The 18,560-nt window shown below is 42.3% G+C and overlaps 1 protein-coding gene across 1 annotated transcript in view; it reads right to left on the reverse strand.

The window, feature by feature from the left end:
- Positions 1-5,279: 5,279 nt before the first annotated feature.
- LOC126267497 (glucose dehydrogenase [FAD, quinone]-like) overlaps positions 5,280-18,560 on the reverse strand; it is a 32,045-nt gene continuing 18,764 nt past the window's right edge. The window contains exons 2-3 of the mRNA XM_049972782.1: positions 16,373-17,954; positions 5,280-6,102 (exon numbers count right to left, since the gene is read on the reverse strand). Of these exons, the coding sequence (XP_049828739.1) occupies positions 6,050-6,102; positions 16,373-17,954 (1,635 nt within the window). The 3' untranslated portion in view covers positions 5,280-6,049. The remainder of the gene's footprint in view (positions 6,103-16,372; positions 17,955-18,560) is intronic.

Raw genomic sequence — 18,560 nt, forward strand, 5'->3', positions numbered from 1 at the left:
GGTGTGGACGGAAGCAAGGTAGGAGGTTTTGGTGTCGATTGTGGTTTGTTATAGGGTTGTTGTTTGGTGAAATGTTTTATGTTACAGGGTTATCCGTAGGGATTGACTATCTGAAAAGCTATTTCGTTAATCATTTGCGATAATTTATGAGTCTCTAGGATTCCATGGTTAATTTTTCACTGATTCACATTGGAAAATTACTGTATGTTGCTGGGGTTATCCGTAGTGATTACATAGCTGAAAAGTAATTTCTTTAATAATTTCTGATTATTTGTGAGTTGCTCGCATTCCATGGTTAGTTTTTCACTGATTCCCGTTGGGAAATTGCTGTGAATCCTAGGAGTGGACTTAGGTTCCATGTTACGCTGTTAATCCATTGTGTCTTGTGAAGTCAGAAGCCACGAGACTTCGTACAGAATCCGACTTCAGTCGCTTATTCGGAAGTGTTAGAGTCAATTCAGTCACTCTTCCTTTCAGTTTAGCGTTTTAAATGCTTAGCATCTTATACGGAAACTTCGTTCAGATGATGAGAATACACTTGCATTTACGTAACACTTGTTGTTTTTTGTAACGTCACCGGCTTTTCTAGTTGGTAGTTGATAGATTAGTATTGATCGGCTCGGTAGAGCGATGATACTGTTATTAGGTAGAGACGACGTTACAAAAAAAAAAAAAAAAAATTTCTTGACCAATTGTGACCAATACTATGCTACTCGTCATAATTAACTCGTTTATATTCGATGGTTTAACAGTTGCTATTAAATTATTAATGATAAAATTCAATTCAGTTCCACCGACACCAAGTTCCCTATAGTTTGGCTATAATTTCAAATCTCCAATAAGTCGTAACATTGCGATTGCTTCCTAACGTCAAAGAGTTTCTGTATATGCGCCGATCGCTTCAGTCAAATATTATCGCCGCACGCAAAAGATCACAGTTATGTCTCTAAACAATTTTATAATTTGGAATCACAAATGCGTAAATTAGCACGAAAGGGTGGTTCATTTCACAATAACAATCACTTCCTAACAAGGCTGTGAGGAAGAAGCTTCTCGCAGGTGGTGTGTGTGTGTGTGTGTGTGTGTGTTGGGGGGGGGGGGGGAAGCGAATTTATAAATTATCTGCTTTAAAACTATTGCGAAGTTCCAGAGTCAATTGGCTATTACGAATGAAGTTAATTGTCTATCACTGTTCAATGCCTAACTAGAACTGAATTCGAGTTATCTAATTAAAAAGTTCACTTCAATATAAGGTAGTCCTCTATCTGAATTCTTTTGTTAAGTTGAAGTCAATATTTCGTTTCACTGCGTCATAGTAGATCGCAATTATCAATCCTCGAAAAACTCTCTAACTGCGCCTGCATATACGAGTATTCAAAAAAGTCTGACCAGCTTCGGCTAACTCTAGTAACGTAGTGACAATGGAGCAAATTTTCCTTAGCCATTACTTATAATTCTCAAAGATTACTCACACGAAGTATTCTTTGAGATCGTTGGTTCTACTTTGCTAATTTTAATTATAATGATTTTGGGATTTACTATGATTTTGTGTTTAAGTTTACTGATATTCTATCTTTCTTTTGTACGTTGATAAATTACTATGTATAAGGTACTTGTTTCAATTACTGGTTATTAACCAAATAATAGTGTTAAATGGAACTTTGTTTACTTGTTCACTTTTCATGGAATTTGGAACTTGTTTTGGGGAAATTTTTGGGGCATTGGTTGCTATTTTTTCTTTTTCATTTTTCGTCCGAGGAAGTGGCATTACATTGTGGGCTCGGAGGACCGTTATTTTTCTACTCATTTCATTTAACAATTAACTTTTATGCAGTCATACATACAATTTATCTCTTTATTTTGCCTTACCTGGTCATTTATTTATTGCTTAACTGAGTTAACGAGACTGATTCTTTGCGGCCATTGCACGATGTATACTTTCACATCAAAGATATCATAGCATTTTCTGTTATGAACATTACGTATCTATTTACAGTAAATAAGGTGAATGTGACGCTGGAAAAAAATCTACAGACACGCTGTGTGTGCTTTTTCAAGTGCGAGTATTCAATATTTCACATTTGACTGCTACAATCAGAAATCAGAATTACATAACCGCTGCACAGTGACCGAGTAAAAGTCGATTGCTAGAGGACTTTCATTACTGCTGGAATCTTAAATTTTTAATTTTCATTTGTGTTCAGTTACCTATTGCTTTGTGTACTAACTATTGTTGTGCAATTAAAATAAGCGTGAACTGCTCACATAACTTTCATTTCTCATGCTGTAGTCAGATTACGTTCATTAATCTATATCAGTGACCGCGTGACCGGTACGGTCGCAGGTTCTAATCCTGCCTCGGGCATGGATGTGTGTAATGTCCTTAGGTTAGTTAGGTTTAAGTAGTTGTAAGTTCTAGGGAACTGATGACCCTAGATGTTAAGTCCCATAGTGCTCAGAGCCATTTGAACCATTTGAATTGATTCTCTGGTAGCCTTCTCAGTTTAAAAATAAATAATATACTAGGAACTGAATAGAAGTTGGGACAGCAATTGTGAGCGAAGCTCCACGTTCCTTGTCGTACACAGGAAAGCGTGTTTTTGTGTAGTCAGTCTAATCTGAATAGGAAATGTGGCTGGTCACCATAAGGAACACAGACATTCTATGGTAGTACAAATGTATCTGAGGTTTTTGTTGTATAAAACAGAAACAATATGTTGGTGAAAATACATGTTTAACTCCGGAGCTATGCATAAAACATCATCCGAAATTGTACTAAACGCATTCACTGAAAATTATTTCGATCAGTTAGTTCATGAGCCCACGCGAATAGTAAACGGTTGTGAAAGTACACTTGACCTCTTAGCAACAAATGATCCTGGGTTAATAACGAAAATCGAAACCGATACAGGGATTAGTGAACGTAGGGTTGTCATAGCGAGACTGAATATTATAGCCCCCAAATCCTCCAAAAATAAAAGAAAAATTTACCCATTCAAAAAAAGCTGATAAAAATGCACTTCACGCCTTCCTGAGAGACAATCTCCGCTCCTTCCAAATGTGGCTTGAATTCAAAGAAATTGTATCGGCAGCAGTTGAGAGATTTATACCAAATAAATTAACAAAAGACGGCACTGATCCTCCTTGGTACACAAAACGGATCGGAACACTGATGCAGAAACATATAAACAAACATGCCAAATTTAAACACACGCAAAATCCCCGAGATTGGCGATATTTTGCAAAAGCTCTTAATTTGGCGCTGACCTCAATGCGAGATGCTTATAACAGTTTCCACAACGAAACTTTGTCTCGAAACCTGGCAGAAAATCCAAAGAGATTTTGGTCGTATATGAAGCATGTTAGCGGCAAGGAAAAATCAGTGCCTTCTCTGCGCGACAGCAATGGAGATACATTGAAGATAGTCTGCCAAAGCAGAGTTACTAAACACAGCCTTACGAAATGCCTCCACAGAAGAATATAAAGTAAATATTCCAGAATTCGAATCAAGAACAGCTGCCAACATGAGTACCGTAGACGTAAATATGCTGGGAGTAGTGAAGCGACTTAAATCATTTAATAAAAGCAAGTCTTCTGGTCCAGACTGTTTGCCAATTAGGTTCCTTTCAGAGTATTCTGATGCATTAGCTCCACGCTTAATAATCACATACAACCGTTCGCTCGACGAAGATGCGTGCCCAAAGACTGGAAAGATGCACAGGTTTCACCACTATTCAAGAAAGGTAGTAGGAGTAATCCACTTCATTATAGGCCCATATCGTTAAAGTCGACATGCAGCAGGATTTTAGAACATATATTGTGTTGGAACATTATGAATTACCTCGAAGAAAGCGATCTATTGGCGCACAGTCAACATGGGTTTAGAAAACATCGTTTCTGTGAAGCACAACTAGCTCTTTATTCACATGAAGTGTTGAGTGCTATTGACAAGGGATTTCAGATCGATTCCGTATTTCTGGATTTCCGGAAGGCTGTACTACAAAAGCGGCTTGTAGTGAAATTGCGCGCTTATGAAATATCGTCTCAGTTATGTGACTGGATTTGTGATTTCCTGTCAGAGAGGTCACAATTCGTAGTAATTGCAGGAAAGTCATCGAGTAAAACAGAATTGATTTCTGGCGTTCCCCAAGGTAGTGTTACAGACCCTTTGCTGTTCCTTATCTATATAAACGATTTGGGAGACAATCTGAACAGCCGTCTTAGGTTGTTCGCAGATGACGCTGTCGCTTATCAATAAAGTCATCAGAAGATCAAAACAAATTGCAAAACAATTTAGAAAAGATATCTGAATGGTGCGAAAATTGGCAGTTAACCAGAAATAACGAAAAGTGTGAGATCATCCACTGAGTGCTAAATGGAATTCGTTAAGCTTCGGTTACTCGATCTAATTTAAAGGCCGTAAATTCAACTAAATATCTAGGAATTACAATTACGAACAACTTAAAAAGGAAGGAACACATAGAAAATGTTGTGGGGAAGGCTAACCAAAGACTGCGTTTCATTGGCAGAAAATGTAACAGATCTACTAAGGAGACTGCCTGCACTACTCTTGTCCGTCCTCTTTTAGAATACTGCTACGCGATGTGGGATCCTTACCAGATAGGACTGACGGAGTACATCGAAAAAGTTCAAAAGAGGGCAGCACATTTTGTATTATCGTGAAATATGGGAGAGAGTGTCACATAAATGATACAGGATTTGGGGTGGACATAATTAAAAGAAAGGCGGTTTTCGTTGCAGTGGAATCTTCTCAAGAAATTCCAATCGCCAACTTTCTCCTCCGAATGTGATATTTTGTTGACACCAACCTACATTGGGAGAAACGATCACCACGATAAAATAAGGGAAATCAGAGCTCGTACGGAAAGTTATAGGTGTTCGTTATTTCCGCGCTATATGACATTGGAGTAGTAGAGAATTGTAAAGGTGGTTCGATGAACCCCCTGCCAGGCACTTAAATGTGATTTCCAGAATATCCATGTAGATGTAGATAGTTTAATTACAATTCTGTCATTTAATAGGACCTACTATTTCTATAGTAGTCAACGTAATTGCTTCTCATTGATGCGTTATCGCATAAAATGAGTGTGTCCGGATTATGCCATTCGATGTGCGAAGGTTGACCACAAGCGTTTCTTCGCCCACACTAATGTAATAAAAAAAGATGCTGCAGCGGCATGCAGTATCTGTATATGACTGTCATTCTTATACAAAATTTCAGGAAATCGCAGGAACATTGAGTGATTACTGACAAAAGATGTAGAGATTGTTTGTTTATGACAATATACATAGCAATACAAATGTTATTGCAATTTATCAACATAAATTTTTATAGAACAAATGTAGATCCTTGTAGATTATGCACTTATTGCTTTGTTTTACTGACGATCGGTGTTGAATTTTTATAAATGAATAAAAGCATGATTAAAGTAACTTACCATATTCAGAGGTATCACTTTCTACAACAGTCACATACAAATCAGTGTTTTCCTGTAGATAAAGTTTATGCACTAGCCTCTTATGTGAAAAGAAAAAATGAGATTACGCTGGTCCTTCGAACCGAGTCGTTGAAGATTCAGATCGCGTTTGAGATATGTCTGCATGAGAACAGGATGCATAAAAAGCGTGTCTTGGACAAACATTCGTACTCTGCGCTGTCTCGTGCTCGACTTCTAAACTAAACTTTTTTACATGTGGAGGTACTTACTGATACAGGAAAGAATACATTGAAAATACACTTGGCTGCAAATACAGGAGATGTGTGTGCAAATGATTTTCCGGATGCCTTGCTTAGCTTTCTAAAGTTTGAGGTGAATTTGAGCACGTTGGCTGCCACCATTACGTTGACGAAGCAGGCCACCTTATCTGATAACTTAATCGTATCACTACGCTCCTATTGTAACATGTTGTGGAACACGTATCTATAAGTTCATTTATAGCACCTGAAATCGTGATGTCGTTTTGATGACCATGGAGTATATAAACCATTTCTTGACACTGAGCGTTTTAGTTGAGGCAGTCCTTGTCTCTAAACTCGTAGAGCCACCAGAATGAAGACAAGGGCAGCGAACAAGAGCGAGCCTGCAAAACAAGAAAAGGGTTTCAGTTTCAAAAATATTAATGGTCTCAGTGTGTCAAGATGAGCTACAAACAAGATGAGAACCATTGCGACTGATAGGAGAGCACATCATGACAAACGTGAGTCGTTTAGACATTCCCCCTGTTGTTATCTTTGTCCTAATGCTCAGGTTATTTGTTTTATTTTATCTGTTAACCTTTAGTTTACGCCAGACCGCTACCTAATTCGTACAGCTAATACAGAAATTTGACTTCTTATTAAGTACTACTGCTATAGTGTGTTTTTTCACATAACTAATCCCAATATTATAGGGAAAGGACTTAAGAGCGCCTTACAATACTATATTGTGAAAGTGGAAGAAGGTCATATGTGCAGTCATTCAGTTTTAGTTGGTTTTCATTCCAAGTTATACATCATCTTGCAGCTGCTAGTTTCAACAAAAATAAGAGCACAAAAATACTTATGACTTAAAAAAAAAAAAATAAAAAAAAAGAAAAGAAAAAATAACAGGCTGTGTTAAACAGGGAAGTCTAATTTTCCATTTTTATTGGCACTTTCTGAATATACGTGTAGTAAATTACAGGTTTCGATGAGTGTCCTAAACTACCTTCAGCTACTGTAAGCGACTGTAAAAAAGCAAAGAAGTTCTACTTCTTACTAATGTTAGAATTAAAGCAACAACAATGTAATTTTTCCTAAATGATGAAGTGGAATTGCCAAATAAGCCCTTAGTAATGAATGTAGTATATTAAACAGTTATCATGCCAAAGAATCACAAAAGCAAATTGGTAAATATTTTGAGATATGTATGAATGTTGTGAACCTCGAGAAGCTACAATGAGAGAATAATAATAACGTTTGACGCCACGGTAGTTATTCTCAACAGTAGTCAACCAAGTCATACAAATAGTTGGAATTAAGTATGGGTTGGAATCTGAAACGGAACGATAACATTGACTCAGTGAAGTCGTGGAATTCTTTTGAGGTTAGAGTAGGCCTACATGATAACCGACTGCGTTTTGTCTGCAGCAGCACACAGCAGCCCGGGGAGTTACCGTGCAGCGTACATTTTGCAAATCATCTAATCTGTTTACCTCCCATCGTACTTTTACAACTATAGTAAGCACAAATACCTAAATCGTTCAGCGTGTGCTACGTTAGTGGTTGCCTTCTCCTAGCTTGTTTCTTGCTTTCTTATTTTCGGTTTTTCAGCCCAGAATGATCAACTTATCAACTTCAGTAGTCTTCATCCTCTTTATGGGCTTACCTAATGTAATATTAGTAATTTTCGCCTCACAAACACTAATATACTCTCAATAGTAAATGCCTGATGGCATAAAGTTATCGAAAAATTGGAAAGCATAAGAAATGAACAATCACATAGCAGCGACAGAATCTATTATTGCGCGGTGCCTGTTCTATGTACATGTATCGATTAATGGTATAAAAAACAATTCTGTTGTTTCAAGACAAATGAGGCTTTTGGCGCCTCACCTTTTAGTGTATGTATTCTATGAAAGGCGGATGCGGACTTGCTGCGTTCCGCAACTGTATTTTATATTCTGTGTGGAAATATTGAGTGAATATGCTAATTGTTATTTTTTTCAATCAGAAAACATGTGGTTTCTTGTAACTGATTACGAACAGACAGCATCAAGAGGGCATTTTGACTTTTATGTACACTCCTGAAAATGGAAAAAAGAACACATTGACACCGGTGTGTCAGACCCACCATACTTGCTCCGGACACTGCGAGAGGGCTGCACAAGCAATGATCACACGCACGGCACAGCGGACACACCAGGAACCGCGGTGTTGGCCGTCGAATGGCGCTAGCTGCGCAGCATTTGTGCACCGCCGCCGTCAGTGTCCGCCAGTTTGCCGCGGCATACGGAGCTCCATCGCAGTCTTTAACACCGGCAGCATGCCGCGACAACGTGGACGTGAACCTTATGTGCAGTTGATGGACTTCGAGCGAGGGCGTATAGTGGGCATGCGGGAGGCCGGGTGGACGTACCGCCGAATTGCTCAACACGTGGGGCGTGAGGTCTCCACAGTACATCGATGTTGTCGCCAGTGGTCGGCGGAAGGTGCACGTGCCCGTCGACCTGGGACCGGACCGCAGCGACGCACGGATGCTCGCCAAGACCGTAGGATCCTACGCAGCGCCGTAGGGGACCGCACCGCCACTTCCCAGCAAATTAGGGACACTGTTGCTCCTGGGGTATCGGCGAGGACTATTCGCAACCGTCTCCATGAAGCTGGGCTACGGTCCCGCACACCGTTAGGCCGTCTTCCGCTCATGCCCCAACATCGTGCAGCCCGCCTCCAGTGGTGTCGCGACAGGCGTGAATGGAGGGACGAATAGAGACGTGTCGTCTTCAGCGATGAGAGTCGCTTCTGCCTTGGTGCCAATGATGGTCGTATGCGTGTTTGACGCCGTGCAGGTGAGCGCCACAATCAGGACTGCATACGACCGAGGCACACAGGGCCAACACCCGGCATCATGGTGTGGGGAGCGATCTCCTACACTGGCCGTACACCACTGGTGATCGTCGAGTGGACACTGAATAGTGCACGGTACATCCAAACCGTCATCGAACCATCGTTCACTATTCCTAGACCGGCAAGGGAACTTGCTGTTCCAACAGGACAATGCACGTCCGCATGTATCCCGTGCCACCCGACGTGCTCTAGAAGGTTTAAGTCAACTACCCTGGCCAGCAAGATCTCCGGATCTGTCCCCCCACTGAGCATGTTTTGGACTGGATAAAGCGTCGTCTCACGCGGTCTGCACGTCCAGCACGAACGCTGGTCCAACTGAGACGCCAGGTGGAAATGGCATGGCAAGCCGTTCCACAGGACTACATCCAGCATCTCTACGATCGTCTCCATGGGAGAATAGCATCCTGCATTGCTGCGAAAGGTGGATATACACTGTACTAGTGCCGACATTGTGCATGCTCTGTTGCCTGTGTCTATGTGCCTGTGGTTCTGTCAGTGTGATCATGTGATGTATCTGACCCCAGGAATGTGTCAATAAAGTTTCCCCTTCCTGTACAATGAATTCACGGTGTTCTTATTTCAATTTCCAGGAGTGTATAAAGTATTTAACCACAGTGGTCATCTATTGTAATTTAATATGAAAAGGTACGTAGCATTAACAAAAAGGTGTGTTACAGATAAATGTGCTTATTTTTGTAAATTAACCTTGATGATTTCCATCTCCTTATTTACCTGAAGGATAATTATTTTGTGTTTACTTCATCACCAGAAATTACGACCACGCTGATGGGCCGAACGCAGCATGAGGCAGAAGGAACATTACCGTTTTCCTATTATTTCTGAACCAACTTTTTTGTGTAGTGTTGCATTTCTTTTGAAGTTTATAAATCTTCTGGTCCCTTAGTGTTGATCTGGGTATGACTACATCCCGACTATAAAAATGCACAGAAATGATAATGTTTCTTTCGAACGATCTCAAATATATATATATATCAATATGCTGCTCTTATTCAGGGATTTAATGCTCAACGTATGTTATTATAATAGTGTAATCAATTCCTGATTCTGAGCCAAGTGGCCCACCAAAATATTCACTTTTTCGACATTAAAAAAAGTAACAATTCTTTTTATTTTCGTCCCTCAAGAGCAACGCTACACTAATCATACATTGCTGGGTATTGATGTTGTGTGGAACTGTAGGGGGTATTTCATCACTGTTGGCAAAACAGCTGCAAGGTGCTTTAGCTGCTCCAGATAGACTGCAAGCTATATCCCTGGGTCGCAGCCTTGGCGAGGCATCACGGCATGTGTGACGACTTTACATGGGATCACTTCTGCTGTACCATCTGCAACTGATGGCTCTCTTGCCTTGCTCCATGGATAGTCAACGGGGTGTTCATGTTATGTGTCCCTGGGCGGAAGGGATTGGCCATATTACACTTGCCGTATGTCCCAATTTAAATACAACCCGTAGCCTGTTGCCGAAAAGACAGTTGGAGCTGTCTTATCTGTTGGCACTGATTATGTTCTTAGAAGATAGGGGCTCCACCACTAGACCAGTTATAAAGCGACTCACAATGCTGTCACCTCCAAGGTTTGGTTTTCAGCAAATATCTTGACGAGAAGGTTTTTGAGGTGCACTTCAGCCAGCTGACCTATGTGAATTTATTGATACCCAACATGTTATCTCGATAGGAGAAGAAGACACCTAGGAAAATTATTAACTTCAAAGTACATAGATTGCTAGAAATTTATTATAAGTGAAAGAGTCTCTGGGACACTGTTATAAAGTCTCATATGAAGAAAGGTCAAGTCTAGAGTCAGAGACAGTGTCAGTCTGCAACTGTTCCATTCAATCAGATTGTAATGCTGTCTGACCTAAAGAAATGGTACCAGAAACGGCCAAGTCTCAGAGACGCTGGCTCCTCGTCTGGAAAACGACGAGAGCTACCTTCAGTCTATTCTCTCCTCCAGTTTCAATGTCATACTCCCCTCCTCCCCTCCCCACCTCCTCCGGGGAGAAGGATTACTTCGACTGGCGTTTGATGACCTCTTGACACATCCCTATCCCAACATTTTGTTTTATATTACATCTTGTGATCTCGATTCCCTGAGTAGTGCTGGGTCAGTGAGTTTAACTATCTCGAGTGTCTGGTTTATACTCTGGATTCCAAACAGTGTAAGCAATTAGTCAACATTTACTTGGATAATCCCCAAAACACTGTGAGAATTTCTTTATTTTACGGTTCCAGCCGCTGATCTCCAGCTATCAGCTGTCAATACAGAGCATGTATGTCAATTATTCTTATGTTCGACTATTACCCCTCGACTAACAGAACGCAGCGTACACGCGTGCACTATTTCAGAGCTTGTGCCTTATGCCTCGACGCTTCGTTAAGGCACGCTGAAGCCTCATCAAGTGTCCACGCTTCTGTATATTATCCAAGGAATTGGTTTCTCTTTCGCTAGTGTCTTATTACTAACTGTGACTGGTGTTGGCTGTCGTCTGAGGAACTAGGCGGCTGCTGAAGCTGCTGGGTGCATATGGCTGCAAGTCATGACTTACTTCAACACCAATAAAAAGATGTGCTGCATTTTCTGAAATATCTATATAACAACAAACAGGCGATACGCTCGTTTGATTCAGATATCAGACAAGTCGAAATCGAGGGCTTCAATGCAGCCAGACACATTGAAAGTAGAACACGTGATTAAATAGATTTTTTAACATTGGATGGTCCATACGAAGACCTTTTCATTCAGTGACTATCCGTTTTAAAAAAACCATACATCGTTAATTGACTGCAAACGAAGCTACTCGATAAAAGGCAGACCATAGGACTTGATGGATAAATTTTAGATGTTATATTGGTTGCACAGAAGGGCAGATCCCTTTTTCTCTTGCCATAGATCTGTTCTGCGTGACTGGACAACCGCCTAGCTATTCCAGGCTTTGAGGATGGATGTGGGATAAATTCACGTTCGTACTGATTACATCACTGAAAGTCAATGAATTATAAATTTACGAAATACGTTTGGGGTTCGCAGATGATTGGTTTCTTAATTATTTTTGGCGTTGCCGAAGGAATTACATTAATAAAATTAGACACTAAAATTAGTTGATGAGTTTTGTTATTTGAGCAGAAGAATAAGAGACGATAGTCAAAGTAGAGAGGGCACAAAATGTAGACCGGCAACAGCATTTCCCGAAAAATAAATTTTGTAACATCCTGACTCTCTCCCGCCATACGGCCATGATCTGTTGTGCTATTTGTTTTTACAATAGGACATCTTCGATTGTCATCCGCGGTTTGCTGACAGCACAGCGGTACGTTGACGATATTCTACGACCCGTTTTGTTGCCCTTTATGGCAAGCCGTCCTGGGCTTATATTTCCGCAACATAACGCGCGCTCGTACACTGCAAGAGTTTCTGTTGCTTGTCGTCGTGCTTGCCAAAGCGCACCTTGGCCAGCAAAGTCACCAGATCACTACCCAACTGAGCACGTTTGAAGCGTTATGGACAGGGACCTCGCATCAGCTCATGATTTTGATGATCTAATGCGCCAGCTGGACAGAATAATTTGGCACGCTATCCCTCAGAAGTTCATCCATCAACTCTATCAGTCAGTGCCAAGCCGAATAACTGCTTGCAAAAGTGCCAGAGGTGGAACAACGAATTATTCATTTGCTCAATTTGTAAAACTCTTTCTCCTGAATAAATAATCAATTTTTTTCAAATTGTAATCATTTGTTTATCTGTACATGAACATCACATCTACCAACATCCGTACCAGTCGGCTAATTCCTTTATGGGGCGTCGTTTTTCTTGTCTTAGAGTGTATGTTAATGTGTCCCTCCATGAAAATGCGTAAACGTATAAGGATTAAATTAAATATATACACGTCCCCTCTGTTGGCTGAGTGCTCAGTGCGTCTGACTGCCATATAGCAAGCCCGAGTTCAGTTCCCGGCCGGATCGGAGGCTTTCTCCGGTTGGGGACTCAGTGCTCTATTGCCTCCCTCGTCATTTCTTCATCATTGACACGCAGGTCGCCCAACGTGCCGCCAACTGAAAAGACTTACAACTCGGCGGCCATCAGTGCCATACGATCATTTCATTTTTTCCCAGTGTATACAAGGAAAAAGAAATTATTACTGTAATAACATTTTAATTTCTGTTTTGATATTCCTTGTGAATTAATCCATGTAATTAAAATCAATGTAGTCATGTTTGGTCACAGACTTTTTCTCAAGAGGCCAAACAATAAGAAACTATGTATCTCCCTCTGTAAAACAAACGAATTGTTGTACATCATTTATTCTCGCCATACTTAGGTGTCTTTTATCGTCTGTCTGTTGTAACGTAAGCGTCCATGTTTCTGAATACTGTAATTTTGTCTTAAATAGAGCGTTCTGTTATGACTGTATGTGTGGTATTCATTTAAAATATTAGACCTGGTTATGTCGCATGTGATTAACCATAATTTTGCACGAATTTTTGGATCTTCTCGGAGACCGTAGAGAAAGAACTGATGACGAGTTGTTCGAGGGTATAACGAAGGAACCCATTACCTTTTTCTTCGTTATTTACAAAGTGGGGCGCTTAAATCCGGACAAATTTGAATTTCTCGCCATATCGTAGTTCCGCTGTAGGTCGCGTTTGGCGTTCTTGAAAGCCATTAGTATCTAGTAAACAGTCAGAAGCCCAAAATGGCCGAGATGTTACGGACAAGTGCGGAGTACAACCGAAGAGCCGCGATTATGGAAGGTCTTCGCGCTGGGCGTCCGCCCACTGAAATAGTTCGATTCTTCGGGTACCCGATATTAACTGTTGATATTGTGACCAAGTATATTGCTTCGGAGAAGTCTGAGGAAGGTTCCGGTAACCCGGCGAAAAAACCTCTTTCAAGGAAACGCGTGTCACCAACTGCAGCAGTTGGTGGAAAACGCTCAGGCGCTCATTTCGGAGAACCCGGGGCAATCGCAGAGGAAACAGGCGTCAGTACTGAATTTCAGCGAGCGCACAGTGTGTCGGTTGGCAGAGGAGGACCTCATACGATCCATTTAGTTCAAAACTGGCTTTCGAATAAAGCTTACATGTTCTGGTCAAAGGAGTTCTTGCCCCCGAAACGCGGCTCTTCGGTTGTACTCCGCACTTGTCCGTAACATCTCGGCCATTTTGGGTTTCTGACTGTTTACTAGATACTAATGGCTTTCAAGAACGCCAAACGCGACCTACAGCGGAACTACGATATGGCGAGAAAACGCTCAGGCGCTCATTTCGGAGAACCCGGGGCAATCGCAGAGGAAACAGGCGTCAGTACTGAATTTCAGCGAGCGCACAGTGTGTCGGATGGCAGAGGAGGACCTCATACGATCCATTTAGTTCAAAACTGGCTTTCGAATAAAGCTTACATGTTCTGGTCAAAGGAGTTCTGGCCCCCGAATAGCCCGGACCTGAAACCCCTCGACGATCGTAGTCGAAAGAGTTATCAACGAAACGAGGCGTCCTAACGTCTCATCTTTACGCAGCGCTATCTAAGCAGCATTCGCGAATATGGACAGCGCTGCCGAGTGGGTGCGATCGCTTCAGGACAAGACTGGAGGCGGTCATTGCGGCTGAAGGGGGTTACAATGAGTAATGTTACTCTTGAAGGATACCACTACTTATATGTAAAACGATTTTCTTTTCATTTGTATTTTGTTTTAATAAAATTGCTTTTTAAAAAAGTTTAATTTGTCCTGATTTAAGCGCCGCACCCTGTACACTGTATCACTAAAGAGAACTTCCCCGAGATCAATTTCCTGATAATTTCTTTTAGTTCTTTGCCCATATTTTACAAGTAAGAGTCTTTTTTTAGGTTGATCAGTCAGTTGCAATCGCTTCACTGGCTTGATGTGTCGTGTCAACAAAATCAACAGTTGACAACACGAAATATTATGTGAATGCGTTAGTATCATTTTTAACAGCAATCATGGATTCTATTTAACTAGAATTTGGATCAGTTTTGAAGTACTTGGACGTTTCTTTCGCTAGTCACGGTGTTACATTATAAGCAATATTGTAATTATCATACTGTATAATTTCCGTGACATACTGGAAAAATTGTCGTTTAAAATATTGTAGGCAGTTTTGTAGTAAATTCAAGAGTGAAACGCTTCAGGTGCTATAGGAGAATGTTAAAGAGTTGATGGGTAGATTAGGTAACTAACGAGGAGGTACTGAATCAAAGAGAGGAAAAAAAAACTTATGGCACAACTAGACTAAAAGAAGGGACCTACTGACAGGACACATCCTGAGCCATCAAGTAGTCGCCTATTTGGTAATGAATAGAATTTTGGGGGTAGAAACTATGGAGGGAAATTAAGGGTTCATTACGTTAAGCCGGTTCAGTTGGATGTAGACTGCAGTAGTTATACGGGGATGAAGAGGCTTGCACAGGCTAGAGTAACGTGGAGAGCTGTATCAGCCCATTCTTCAGATTGAAGACCGAACAACAATAACGACTTACGACAATCACAGACTGCGTTTCAACTGATAAATGCTGTCGGAACCTTTCGTCTGCAGTGTTTGATGCCACACCAATTGGAACAGACTCCCGAACTCCGCCAGTCACTTCGATGTTCTGCATCGATACTTATTAAACTGCCTGATACATATGCATATCCGAACCCCTTTAGACGTGTGGTAACAGGTAACAGATCGCTTCGTCTCACCGACGTAAAGATTGCAGTCGCGGCTAACATCAACCTCGTATCGTACACAGCTTGTCGATAACAAGGACAGTAGTGTGAAAGTTACGGCTTCCTTTCATTTCTCGGAAATGGAGGTGAGTGCTCTACTAATTCAGCTACTGCTTCAAAAAGTGCCCTCCAAAAGCTTTGCAAAAGGCGTCGGGTCAGATATCTGCTGTGTTAGTACCATTTACCCGCGTTTTTATTGCATTAAAATTATCCCTAAAGAACGTTTGCCTTTATACTTACGTATTTTATTTAATTTTGCCGACATGTTTCTTATGAAATATATATGTAAGAAATACTAATCCGGTCTTTGCCTCATACCAGTGGTGCATGGGTAGGATACGAAAACAACTGATTTTATAGGTAATATCTGTCATTGGCAGAAAAAGTTATCGTTTGGCAACTTCAAAGTTAAGACTGCAAACTTATTGTGAAGTCTCCATCGTACATTCACAGGTGGATCTTAAGAGGAACATAAGAAAGATTAGTAAAAAAATGGAAGCGTAGTGTTTCCAAGTTGCATTCGCGAACAGAAGAGAATAACAGTTGCTCGTTACGCTCTTTTAAAAGACAACCCTCTATCACTTCGTCAAATACGCCAGAGATGTCAGACCAGCTGTTTCGCGTATCTTGTTGATGTTATAGTTTTTAGTTCGGAGACTGATTTGATGCTGCTCTCTTCCCTCCACTACGAAACCGACGATTCCTTAATGACTCAGGACGCTTGTTATCAACAATATGTTCTTTAAGACAAGATGTGCCACAATTTTTTTTCTAACCATTTCTGTTCAATACTTCCACATTTCATCAACTTGTCTGATTTTCAATGTTATTCTGCAGCATCACATTTTAAAAGCTTCTTGTCTGGACTGCTAGTCGTTCAGGTTTCACTGTATATAGATGGCCATAAGCATCAGAGTAAGCAGTTAAACAATTTTTTGTGCGAGGAAGGAAATCTTGGAAAGTCAATCGAAGGATATACCTCACATTCTGGGATTGATGACGTGGCGGTGTATGTCCTTTACCTTTAAATTGACCATTGTTAATGACACCAAGAGCCGACGAATTGTCGACGACTTCCGTTTCTTCTGGCCAGTCTTCCTTGATGAAATCGGCCGCCCTCTCGGCCAGCATGACGATGGACGAGATGGGGTTGGAGTTGGGTATGTACGGGAAGACGGAAGCGTCGACGACGCGCAGCCCAGCCACGCCGTGCACCCGGAAGCGCGGGTCTACGACGGCGGAGTCGTCGGTGGCGGGCCCCATCTTGCAGGTGCCGCCCTGGTGGTTCTCGGCGCCGGTGCTGTAGCGCACCACGCACGCCCAGTACTCGTCTGACGAGAACTCGTAGTCCTCGCAGCCGGCCGTCACCGTCGTGTCCAGCTCGAAGCCCCAGCGCTGCATCGCCTCCGTGCGCGTCATGTTGATCACCAGCTTGATGCCCTCGACCAGTATGTCCACGTCGATTTTCTCAGAGAGGTAGTTGGGTCGGAAAATCGGGTAGTCGAGAGGGTCGGAGCTGCGCAGTTTCATGTAGCCCTTGCTACGTGGCATGATGTTAGTAGGTCGCGCATCGATGTAACGGCGACCGCAGTCGACGCCCACGTCACCGCTGGAGCATTCTTCTGGCAGACCCGATCGGGAGCAAGCTGCATTGAAGCCGTCAAAGAAGATCTGCAGGTCGGGCACGCCGTCGGTAGCGTACTTTGAAAGCATGAAGCCTGTTGTCTGTGTCAGACCTGTACCTGTCATCGGACCAGTGCGGTTGCTGATAAAGTCTTGCAGCACCTCTGTGGTCAGCGTCTGGTAGGATGTATCATTTATGAAAAAGGCCACGAAACCAGACACGTGATTGTGCAGATTCTGGCCGACAGACAAGTTCTTCAGCACTGTGATGCCCAAGTCCTCGAGGTCCCCCTGTGGCCCGACACCAGAAAGCATGAGTATCTGTGGAGATCCGATGGCCCCTGCGCTTAGGATGACTTCCTTTTTGGCCATTACTGTATGTAGATTGTTCTCACTGTCCAGAAATTCTACGCCAGTCGCTGTCAAAGTTTCAGGGTCGATAAGAACTCTGGTCACATGCGCGTTTATACCAGTGTAAAGTTTGGGATTATTGGCAGCAGCGGGCCTGAGATACAGTCTTGGTGTACTGCCTCGGAGACTGTCTTTCACCATCATCTGCGCTATGGCAACACCCGTTTGGTTGCTGCCACAGAGGTCTCCCGTGCGGTAGCCGAGCTGTATTCCCGCCTCCACGATGGTCTCAGAGAGCAGCGGATGGCTGTCGAAGTGCTGCACGACGAGTGGTCCTTCTGTGCCGTGGTACCCTTCCTCCAGTTGGTCGGCCTCCAGGTTGTTCTCCGCTTTGATAAAGTAGGGCAGCACGTCATCGTAGCCCCAGCCTTCGTTGCCGGCTGCTTCCCACCCGTCGTAGATGCTGCGGTGTGCCCGTGTGTACATCATGCCTTGCATGCTGCCAGTTCCAGAGACCATCTTGCCCCGCGGCCAGCTGCAGACGCCTCCTGTACTGAGGCACGCCTGCTCCTGCACGTCGGTCGTGTAGTTCCAGTCAAGCACCGTGTTCTCCGCTGCGACTGCGAATGCCTGCAGAAAATAAAAGGTGATGCAGTTTATTTATTACGCTCCGCTCTAACGCAAAACTCCACAAAAGGTAGTTATTTTAAAAACCTGTGTGGACTTATTAAGCTGAACACGTAGAAAACGACACACTCTCTCTCTCTCTCTCTTCATAGGAAGAGAGACGGAAGGTGGCCAGGTAGATATCGGTTCCCTTGGTTCCTAAAATATTTTCGAACTTGTATTACATGCCAACTGATAACAAAGACACGATCGTAAATGAGCAATTTTAAATATTGTACTGTTTCGCAGGATTATTGGCCGATATAGGACAAGCTGTACTTCTGATGGACTGGTGCTTATCACGAAGAAAACTTTCAGGTAAAGAGATAAGCATGAGTGTTAGAGCCGCTCGTGTATTCAGTACATCAGGCTATTAACTTAAAGGTGGCACCCTTAACCTTTCATAAACAAGATCAAGAAACAAGGTTTTCCAGCAGTGTTAGTATTTCATTATGAAGTTGACATAATTTTCTGTCTACCGATACCTTGAAGCACCTGTAAACAAAACATGCGCTTCTTTTAAAATCATTTGTGAACTTTGAAAATCAAGAGCATAATGATATCATACTT

This window comes from Schistocerca gregaria, chromosome 4 (genome assembly GCF_023897955.1).
Source record: "Schistocerca gregaria isolate iqSchGreg1 chromosome 4, iqSchGreg1.2, whole genome shotgun sequence".
Taxonomy (NCBI): Eukaryota; Metazoa; Arthropoda; class Insecta; order Orthoptera; family Acrididae; genus Schistocerca; species Schistocerca gregaria.